Source organism: Sinohyriopsis cumingii, chromosome 9, assembly GCF_028554795.1.
Source record: "Sinohyriopsis cumingii isolate HCF-2022 chromosome 9, ASM2855479v2, whole genome shotgun sequence".
Taxonomy (NCBI): Eukaryota; Metazoa; Mollusca; class Bivalvia; order Unionida; family Unionidae; genus Sinohyriopsis; species Sinohyriopsis cumingii.
Genome location: NC_142969.1, coordinates 93,604,288 through 93,615,745, shown reverse-complemented (window position 1 = coordinate 93,615,745; position 11,458 = coordinate 93,604,288). Strand labels below are relative to the sequence as shown.

The 11,458-nt window shown below is 34.5% G+C and overlaps 1 protein-coding gene across 1 annotated transcript in view; it reads right to left on the bottom strand.

Annotated features, from left to right (window-relative positions):
• Nucleotides 1-11,458, bottom strand: part of LOC149792265 (mediator of RNA polymerase II transcription subunit 14-like) — a 107,931-nt gene that overhangs the window by 30,403 nt on the left and 66,070 nt on the right. The window contains exons 27-31 of the mRNA XM_089970795.1: nt 9,903-10,037; nt 7,103-7,191; nt 2,906-3,055; nt 1,960-2,034; nt 792-868 (exon numbers count right to left, since the gene is read on the bottom strand). Of these exons, the coding sequence (XP_089826921.1) occupies nt 792-868; nt 1,960-2,034; nt 2,906-3,055; nt 7,103-7,191; nt 9,903-10,037 (526 nt within the window). The remainder of the gene's footprint in view (nt 1-791; nt 869-1,959; nt 2,035-2,905; nt 3,056-7,102; nt 7,192-9,902; nt 10,038-11,458) is intronic.

Below are 11,458 nucleotides of genomic sequence, written 5' to 3'. Positions count from 1 at the left end.
GAAAGAATGACTTTGATGTGGCATATGTACATATATGTACACTTCCTATACCAAAAATGGGCACAACTCGGAAAAGAAATGAAGCAGAACAAGATGACAGAATGAAATATGCATTCTGATCTCATGTAAATAATACGTTAGGTTTCTGGGCAATTCATCAAAAGATGTGTGACTTGTTGCACACACTAAAATTATCATATACAACATACACATTAAAAACCAAACAAGGGGTATAACTCTGAAGACAAAATGATATGTACAAGCTGACCCCATTTCAATACTGCCAAGTTGCAGACCACAGAAAAATGCAAGACAAGGTGCATACACAAGAATTTACGTGATTTATGTACAGTACATATGTTCTGAGGGAATGACAGACAAGCCTAACAGTATGTGCCCTTGCCATGTACATATTAGAAGCATAAAGATATCCATTATGTGTTTAGTAAATGCAGTTTTAAAGTACTGTCAAAACAGGGCAGCAACCATACCAAGAGACTTTGATTCCTACATGTCTACAGTAAAACTTCAAAAATTCAAACACGCATGACTTAATACTTGACATCACCTGAAAGACATAGAAAGTCCTAAAATAGCTTTCATTTACTTGCAATCAACACAATAAATATAAAACTCGAACAAATTTTGGACCTTGGAAAACAGTGAGCTTTCAAAGTTCTAATGCATATGAAAATATCACATAACAAAAAATGGCCCTATCTGTGTAAATGAGATGGGTGGGGAGGGGGTTCTATCCTTTATGTTCAACCATTTTTCTGTTCAAAGGATACACACTTCGAAATGATATTCTCACATGAGTGACAGTCTGTGGAATGATGCAAAATCCCTGTGTAGACTGCTTTGGATGCTGTAAACAGAATGCATACAAAAACTAATCTATGATTAATAAATTTCTATACGTTTTCAAGGTTATTTTACACATATTTAAATGCAGGTAGACAAATGTATTTAATCAAGAAAATCATTATTGAAAGGTTAATTTTTCTTGCCTCTGGATAAATATAATCATTTCTTTAAATATCATATACAGACTTTCTTGGGTACCCTTTATAAAAGGAACAATCAAAAGAGGAAACAAAATTCATGACTCTTGACTGTCAAACACCAGTCAATAGAGACTAATATTTTTATACCAAAGAAAGACCATGCAACAGAGAACAAAGATTTCATGTCTCTTGAAAGTCAGGTAAAGACCAGACAACAGAGAGCAACATTTTCATGTCTCTTGACTCTCAGGTAAAGACCAGGCAATAGAGAACAAAAATAGAGAATAAAAATGTTTTCATGTCTCTTGACAGTCAGGTAAAGACCAGGCAACAGAAAACAAAGTTTTCATGTCTCTTGACTGTCAGATAAAGACCAGACAATAGATAACAAAATTTTCATGTCTCTTGACTGTCCAATAAAGACCAGGCAATAGAGAAGAAAGTTTTCATGGCAATAGAGAAGAAAGTTTTCATGTCTCAGGTTTTTAATGATGTCTGATATGATACACATGTCTGAATCAACATGCTGTATCCTCCTGACAGAAAGTATCTCATGACTGAGATGTTAACAAATGATTACAATGAGCCTTTTTCCTTATAAACAAGAATGACCATAATATATTATGAAAGATGCTCTTGGAAATTTATGTCCAGTAAATCAGAATTTGAAGCCAGTGCATGACAGAGAATTATTTTATCCAAAAAACCATTTTAATAAACTCAAAGTCTCAAAGAAAGTCTTAACAGCTTTCCAAGTTCTTTTCATGAAATCAACATATTTAATTCAGAAATAGTTCTACTACATTTTCTTGAATATGAACAAATATAACTAATTCTCTTCTATTTTCTGTAACATGAATGCATTGCAGTACCATCTGACATCATTTTCAGTTGAAAAGCCAAAAAAGTTGCTTTAATTGTTATCACAGTTTGAAATAGCATTGCTACTTACAGTGCTAGCCCCCTGTATGATGGATGTGCTCAGTTTCTGTATTGATGTGAGAGGAGACCATGTATCGTGAAGTACCTGTCCAAATACAAGGATACCAAAATTAGGAACAACTTAAAATTAAGTAAAGAACATGGTGTAAGATGGGTCGATTTTGGCTCCCAAATTAGCAATAAATTAAAGTGTCTTTATTTGTTATAAACCTTTTTCAGATTCACAGAGAAGCAAGAGTGACATGCAAGGAGAATAAATGAAAACATATTATCAGGATAATCTGTCCTGTACTAACTTGACTTTGACATGATATATTGTACGAGACATGAAAGACTTTGACATAAAATGTGGTACTAGACATAAAAGACTGACATATGTGGTACTAGACATAAAAGACTTTGACATGATATATGGTACTAGACAAAAGATTTTGACATGTGGCATGAGACATAATAGATTTTGAAATTATAGGTGGTACTCGACAAAAGACTTTCACATATGTGGTACTAGACATAAAAGACTGACATAATATGTTGTGCCAGACAAAAAAGATTTTGACACGTGTGGTACTAGACATAAAAGGCTTTGGCATATGTGGTGCTAGACATAAAAGGCTTTGGCATGATATGTGGTACTAGACATAAAAAGACTGACATGTGGTACTGGACACAAAAGACTCTGACAGGAATTTTACACTATATCATTCAGATGTATTATTGATTTTTTTAAAATGCAAATTTAGTGACCTGCTGACATTCTTGATCTTAGCAGAAAACATTTTCTCTCACACCAACCACACTGAAATTGTCCAATTATCCAAGAGTTTTATTTCACCCAATACACATCCTGAGAGAACTCCTGAATCATTCAGCAGCTGGTTCACAATGAAAATTTTGTCTTCATGTGGCCAGTTGGTCTTAAAATGTCCTACATATCTGAAAATTTTTGGACCCACCTGGACAAGTTCGGAGAGAGATCTGGTATCATTTATTTTTTGCTGTAACAAAATTGCCATGGGGATGTGTGGATTGATGGTAGTGGAATGACCTTCTGTGCCAAACTGAAGCTGAAACTGTTTTACATCTGCTTTCCACTGCAAATGTACCTAGAATAAAATGGAAACATTTGTCTAAGTTACGATTTTGAATACTGTCAGTTATTTTCATTTGTATACATTTTCACAATTCTGCCCCAAAAAAATGGATTTTTTTTACTCAGATCTGTGGATGGGGGGAAAAACCTATTGTTTCTGCATATGGATCATTATTTGCTGCATCTTAAATTCGTAATTTGTAGTAACCACAAAACCTACTGAATGGCTGTATACAACACAATGCAATATTTTAGGGTCAATTAATTTTTTAACATTTAGTAAAAGTAGAATTATAACTAAACATAATGTTGAGAATTATCAACACAGAACACACAGCTTATCATATAGTTTGACAAACACAATGGCATCAACATGTTTTGTGTAGTCTTAGCGGATGGCTCCATAATATTTTTTGCAAATAGTTAAAAAAAGAAAACTTCAATTTACAAATTTAAATAATCTGAAAAATAGTTTGCATGGATTAAGCACTAAGAATTTATTTCCCAGTATATATGTAGCTATTGTGGTTATGATTAAAATGAATCAATGAATTTTCTATGTTTGTGATTTTCAATGTTTTCAGGTGGCATATCATTTCAGTCAAAACAACATATTTTACATATAAAAATTAAGGGCTTGGGCTGTTGTCTGCATAATTTTTGTTCTAAAGTCACTGATATCTGTCAGTGTAAGGTATTTTCAAGGTTTTATAAATGATGTTTTTTTGACAAATACGGGACATGCAGAAATGAATGTGTTAACAATAAATCAAACTTTTATCAGTTTGAAAAGAAACCTTTGAGATAAAATGAGGAATTATGAAAGGAATATTAGTTAATACTGGGTAATGACTGAAGTTGACTAGGAGCCAGGTCACGGTTGAGAAAAACTTGTTAGTGCAGCTCTTATCTGGTGCACAAAATAACAAATGTAATCATTTTTTCAAGATTTTGATGACTATAGTAAAGGCATGAAGTTAAAAATGTATGAGAAAAATTAGCACCCTGCAATAATGTGTGTTATGTAAGAATTTCTTCAAGAACTGTGAATGCAGATACAATGAGAGAGAGAGACAGACATATAGAGAGAGAGAGAAAAAACTTATTTCACTATAGCCTTGGGGACTTTAGAATAAACTGACTGGAAATGAAACAGGCCAAACATATGGAATTTGTCAGGTCATAGAAAATATTCTGTGAAGTTTATGCTCTTTAGATAAGCACCTGATGGGTCAGTTATATGTCCGAATATTTGATAATGCACCTGTTGGGTCAGTTATATGTCCGAATATTTGATAAGCAGACCAGACATAATACATGTTCAGCTCAACCAGGTAGTATAAATTCCTGTTTTTAAGTTGTACCAATGAAATCTTGTCAGTTTTATGCCCAGGATTATATCATCCCACCTGTATATACTTCTGTCCATCCTTCAGTCAGTGAAATGGTGAACTCCTCCTACACCACTGATAATATGTATCAACAGTGTAAAAGGAGATACACTGTATCACTAGCTAAGAGAATGTATCAACAATCTAAGATGAGGTATACTGTATCACCAAATGAAAGTATATATCAACAGTGTAAGATGAGATACACTGCTCCACTGATAGCATGTATCAACAATGAAAAGGTATTTAATTCTCTGGAACACAAATGGGACAGTATGCAGATGACTGCCATGGTATGAACACGAATGGTGTGGTCTGTAGATGAGTACCATGGCATGAACATGAATGAGTGGTTTGCAGATGAATACCAAAGTATAAACATGAATGGGTGGTTTGCAGATGAGTACCATGGTATGAACATGAATAGGGTACAAATGAGTAACATAGTATGAACATGAATGGGGTGGTTTGCAGATGAATACCAAGGTATGAACACGAATGGGGTGGTTTGCAGATGAATACCAAGGTATGAACATGAATGGGTGGTTTACAGATGAGTACCATGGTATCAACATGAATGGGGTGGTTTGCAGATGAATACTAAAGTATGAACATGAATGAGTGGTTTACAGATGAATACTCTGGTATGAACATGAATGGGGTGGTTTGCAGATGAATACAAAAGTATGAATATGAATGGGTGGTTTGCAGATGAATACCAAGGTATGAACATGAATGGGTGGTTTACAGATGAATACTAAAGTATGAACATGAATGGGTGGTTTACAGATGAGTACCATGGTATGAACATGAATGGGTGGTTTGCAGATAATTACCAAGGTATGAACATGAATGGGGTGGTTTACATATGAGTACCATGGTATGAACATGAATGGATGGTTTACAGATGAATACCAAGGTATGAACATGAATGGGGTGGTTTGCAGATAAATACCAAGGTATGAACATGAATGGGGTGGTTTACATATGAGTACCATGGTATGAACATGAATGGGGTGGTTTGCAGATGAATACTAAAGTATGAACATGAATGGGTGGTTTACAGATGAATACTCTGGTATGAACATGAATGGGGTGGTTTGCAGATGAATACAAAAGTATGAATATGAATGGGTGGTTTGCAGATGAATACCAAGGTATGAACATGAATGGGTGGTTTACAGATGAGTACTCTGATATGAACATGAATGGGGTGGTGTGCAGATGAATATCAAGGTATGAACATGAATGGGGTGGTTTGCAGATGAATACTAAAGTATGAACATGAATGGGTGGTTTACAAATGAATACTAAAGCATGAACATGAATGGGGTGGTTTGCAGATGAATACTAAAGTATGAACATGAATGGGTGGTTTAAAGATGAATACAAAAGTATGAACATGAATGGGGTGGTTTACAGATGAATACTAAGGTATGAACATGAATGGGGTGGTTTACAGATGAATACTAAAGTATGAACATGAATGGGTGGTTTACAGATGAATACCAAAGTATGAACATCAATGGGGTGGTTTGCAGATGAATACTAAAGTATGAACATGAATGGGGTGGTTTCCAGATAAATACCAAGGTATGAACATGAATGGGGTGGTTTACATATGAGTACCATGGTATGAACATGAATGGGGTGGTGTGCAGATGAATACCAAGGTATGAACATGAATGGGTGGTTTACAGATGAATACTGAAGTATGAACATGAATGGGTGGTTTACAGATGAGTACCATGGTATGAACATGAATGGGTGGTTTGCAGATGAATACCAAGGTATGAACATGAATGGGTGGTTTACAGATGAGTACCATGGTATGAACATGAATTGGGTGGTTTGCAGATGAATATCAAGGTATGAACATGAATGGGTGGTTTACAGATGAGTACCATGGTATGAACATGAATGGGGTGATGTGCAGATGAATACCAAGGTATGAACATGAATGGTTGGTTTACAAATGAGTAACATAGTATGAACATGCTGATACAATGCTGCATCTACATGTCCCTGCAAGTGGGTGAAGTGACCCATGACCTGTCAAAAAAGGGCAATATGAAGAAAAGGAAGCTTGGTTCACCACTACCTGTCAAATTCATACTAATTATTTCACCTCTGTCTGCGTGGGTTCGAGTTCTGGATTCAGCCAATGTGGGTATGTGAGAAAGCTTGCCAGTAGCTCCTCATGGGTCGGTGGTTCTTCTCGGGGTTTTCCCGGGTTCTTCCTCCACCATTAATACCAGCCACCATGCATAGCCTATCGTGTGCTGAAAAATGGCGTTAAACCCCACAACCACAACCACTAATTATTTTATCTCAGCCCCTTTACTTAAATTTGGAAGATAATGTTATCTTCAAACAGAAGAAATAATACAGTTCCTTGTGCAAGGAAATCTGGAACAAGACTGGAGATGACTTACAAATGTCATCATCACTTTATACTGCCTACAGATGCAAAACAACTGCTGTGGCGACATGCATTTTTTTCCGTTAGTGAAAATGGAAGGGGAGTGAATGTTGTCATTGGTTTTCCATTTTCACTAACGGAAACAAATGCCACCAGTGGCATAACAAGGAAGTATGACGATTTGCAATGACATGCCAATGACCTAATTCTAGTCTGAAATTTTAGTCAAGGGAAAGTTAAAACTTACAAAACTGGTTCTGTTAGGTCCATACAGCAAAGAAAGTTTCTTGTAATTGTAGCTCTTCACATCTACCATGCTGATAATCTCTGTCTTGGCTGCCAAAAAAATACAAGTATTTGAATTAAGATAAGCATATATACAGCTTAAAGAATATGAAATTATTCTAAATCAAGAAAATGTGAGACAGAAAATAACTGAAGAATCACAAGCAATATATTGTAAACTTAATTTCTACTCACATCTGTTTTCTTGAACTCCTACAGGATAGTTACTGTGAATTCATGATTTTTTGTGAGATACTAATTGCCATGGATTCCTCGATTGCTACAAACCACAAATTTAAAGACCCAACACACAATCATCCTTCCACAGAAACATTTGGAGTCATTTTCCACTTTAAAAATTTAACTATAGTGGAAAGAAGGCTTTTCAATAACCAGCAAACAGTGGTACCTATGAAAATTACACAGTGTTTCCATGAAAAATACCACTTTAAACTACCAAAGACAAATTATTTTCCATATTTATTTTCAACAAAAATTCTGGATAAATGGCACATTTATCATGCAGTGACCTTGATTATCCAAGCACTTCCGTCCTCATCCCTTCAGTTTGAATTCATAGTAAATCTCAATTAAAGAATTTGCTTCACAGACTAGTAGTGGAAATCTCACAGTACAATCATCATAAGGAAGCTGACATATTTCAACAAGCAGAATCCAAATTAACAAGTCTTCACAGTATTCAACTTAACAAAATGAAGATTTTTTCAACAAAGAAATTCCATACAGTAAGTTGATTCGTTTTCAAAATATTTACATTTTCACATGGCCTAATAGAGAAGTTTTCCAGGCCTATAAATAGATTATATGTGGGTAAAAATGCGTGTCTGCATGTGTTCATGCATGCATATATGTATTAAAATCTAAAATCTGCAAACGATACACTTAAAATAATTTGTGTTGAGTGGCCCTGAACATGCATAATGCCTTTAAATGATGCATAATATATCGGATAACATATAAACAAAATTTCATAAGAAGTCGCTTTGAGTTTAATCTACATTTGTAGTGGCAGTCATATCTGTTATTGGTTTAGCATAATTTCTATACATTTTAAAATCCCTGCTTTGTGTCAAATTGTGCCGAATTCTGGTTAACATTTGTGAAAAGTCACTTAAAGGTTTATCTATTTATAGTAACAGTGACTGTACCTGATGGCAGATCAACACAGTATGAATAAAAATGAAAGACCTTCAAACCAGGATGCTTTGTGGAATTTGGTTACATTCTGTTGAGCATATTTTATTTAAAAAAAGTTGTTTAAATGTTATTTTTTATAATTTTAGTAATGGTGGCTTTAACTGATGATAGATAGGTATTATTTGAACAAATCTGAAAGGCCTTCATGCCAGTATGCTTTTTCTTGAAATCTAGTTATATTCTGTTTAGCAGCTTTTGAGAAGTCATTTAAAAATGTATCTATTTTGAAAATGTTGGCCATATTTGATGGTGGATTGGCATCAGCTGAACAAATTACAGGGTGCTTTCTGTTCCAAGTCTGTTTGAGATGAGGTTGTTTAAAGGTTTTTCTAGTATCAGTGAAGGTAGATCTGCTACATTTGAAAAAGTTTTAATAGCTTCATTCCTGGATGATTTCTTTCAAATTGTGTAAAATTCCATCAAACAGTTCAGAAATTAGACATACAAATAGGAATACTAATTTAATCTGAGTTATTTTTTAAAGCATTATTGATTTAAAGTGTTATTTGGTTGAAACATGCTTCCTACAGCCATCTTTCCCACCATGTGACACTGATGTACGTCAAGAAAAGATTTTCAAAGTCATGGTATTCAGGAATTATGCCTTGCATATTTCATTCGGAATGCCTGTAACACACTTTCTTCATCCAGTAATAACCCCCATTGATTTAGTATTCTATTTAGAATGTCTGTATCACATTTTTTTCATCCAGATATAACCCTCATCAGCTGCTTTTAATTCGACAACTGTCTAGAACTTTCTCAGGTGAATCAGGCTGATAAGCGGACTTGATTTCTGATTGGTCAATATTCAGTTACTTTTCTGAAACAAGCACTTTAGTGCATAATGAACAAACAATTGCAATTAGACATTACAAGTATTTGTGTGACCTAAGAACACTGGCAATTAAGTTGTAATTAGACATTACAAGTATTTGTGTGACCTAAGAACACTGGTAATCAAGTTGCAATTAGACATTACAAGTATTTGTGTGACCTAAGAACACTGGTAATCAAGTTGCAATTAGATGTTACAAGTATTTGTGTGACCTAAGAACACTGGCAATCAAGTTGCAATTAGACATTACAAGTATTTGTGTGACCTAAGAACACTGGTAATCAAGTTGCAATTAGACATTACAAGTATTTCTGTGACATAAAAACACTGGTTATCAAGTTGCAATTAGACATTACAAGTATTTGTGTGATCTAAGAACACTGGTAATCAAGTTGCAATTAGACATTACAAGTATTTCTGTGACCTAAGAACACTGGTAATCAAGTTGCAGCTGATCTAAATAAAAATTTATCTGACATGACTATAACATAAGCTCCTTTGGCCTTATGGCTAAGTGAGCTATAAAAATATAAAATCCTAAAAATATTAGGGCAATATATTTTCATATAACTTACATTCTCTCAAAAAGTCCAAAATACTTTGCTGTAACTCACATTCTCTCAAAAAGTTAAAGACTTTTTATGGTGTTATATTTTCATAAAATTTCACAATTGGGTTAACAAAAAGAATTGAGAAATTAACTTACCAATATAAACTTCAGCAAATTCCTTGACAAGTGCATAAAGATGACACATGGAAGACCACTCTCCCATAAGCTCCCTAACGGTCTTCTGATAATCACTTACTAACTCCAGGGACAGAACCACTCTTTGTACTGAAACTGAAGGCATGCAATTTTTATTCAAAAATGAATTGCTTGCAACAACAAATTTTAAAATTAAATTAGGATTACAAAATACAATTGTTCTTATTTAAATCAGCACATTCTGTTCTATTGATTCCTATAAATTCATTAATGGATAGTAATCACACAATGAAATTTTATACACATTATTGGTAATCATCTATTTTTCTCCTTCTCTCTATCACATCAATCCCACAAAATGCACAGCATCCGACATCTGCAGGAAATCAACACTGCAACCAATGGACTTGCACAATAATGGACTTTTTATTCTTTGCACACACTGATTTGGATGTTCAAATGATCGTATTAAGGAATAACATCATAAAATATAACTGCTATGTTATACAACCAGAATTGTGTTTACATAACACTAATGTATCATCACCACCCTTTTCTTTAAACTTGTGATAAAAAATGCTAGAGAAACTGACCTAAACAAAAACCTAATACAGTTATTGACACATGAAATACAGGTCATAATGATAACATTTTGACAGGGTGTTGCACACCTCTGAAAATAATGCCTTAGAGAATGAGCTAAATGCAAAACATAACTGAAATCAATTAAATGTGAAATGCAGGCCAGATTGACTCATTTTTTTGCACCAGAGTTCATTAAGATGTCAATTTTGTATGATTTAGGGACCAATAACATCTATGATACATACAACTTTTTGACAAGTTGTTGTAATCATCAAGATACATCCTCATACACAAAGTTACAGGTCTCTGTTGCCAATAATGCTTGAGAAACTGATGTTGATGCAAAACTAAAACCTGAGAAACTGCAAAGTGAAATGTAGGTTACAGTGCATTACATTTTTAAGTTAGTGCTGTACTCATGAAGACAAATCTATGTACCAGGTTACATGTCTTTGTGGTTAATAACACCTAAGCAATAGGACCACTTTGATCATCGCTGACATCTATCTAAAACCTAATGGTGTGAAAGTTGACTTGGATGACATCTACCTAAAAGCCAAATAGTGTGAAAATTGACCTGGATAGACATCTACCTAAAAGCCAAATGGTGTGAAAGTTGACCTGGATGACATCTACCTAAAAGCCAAATGGTATGGAAGTTGACCTGGATGACATCTACCTAAAAGCCAAATGATGCAGAAGTTGACCTGACTGACACCTACGTAAAAATCAACTGGTTTGGGAGTTGACCTCGCTGACATCTACCTAAAAGCCAAATGATGTGGAAGCTGACCTTGCTGACATCTACCTACCAAGTAATTTGGCTTAGTATGATTTTTTCTGACACATAAAGGTTTTTATAATTTTTAATAACAGCAGTGCACAAGAAGACAGATCAGCATCATTTGTACTAGTCCAATGAATCAACCCCCAAAATCTGTGTTGATACTGATGGACAATATGTGGGTCTG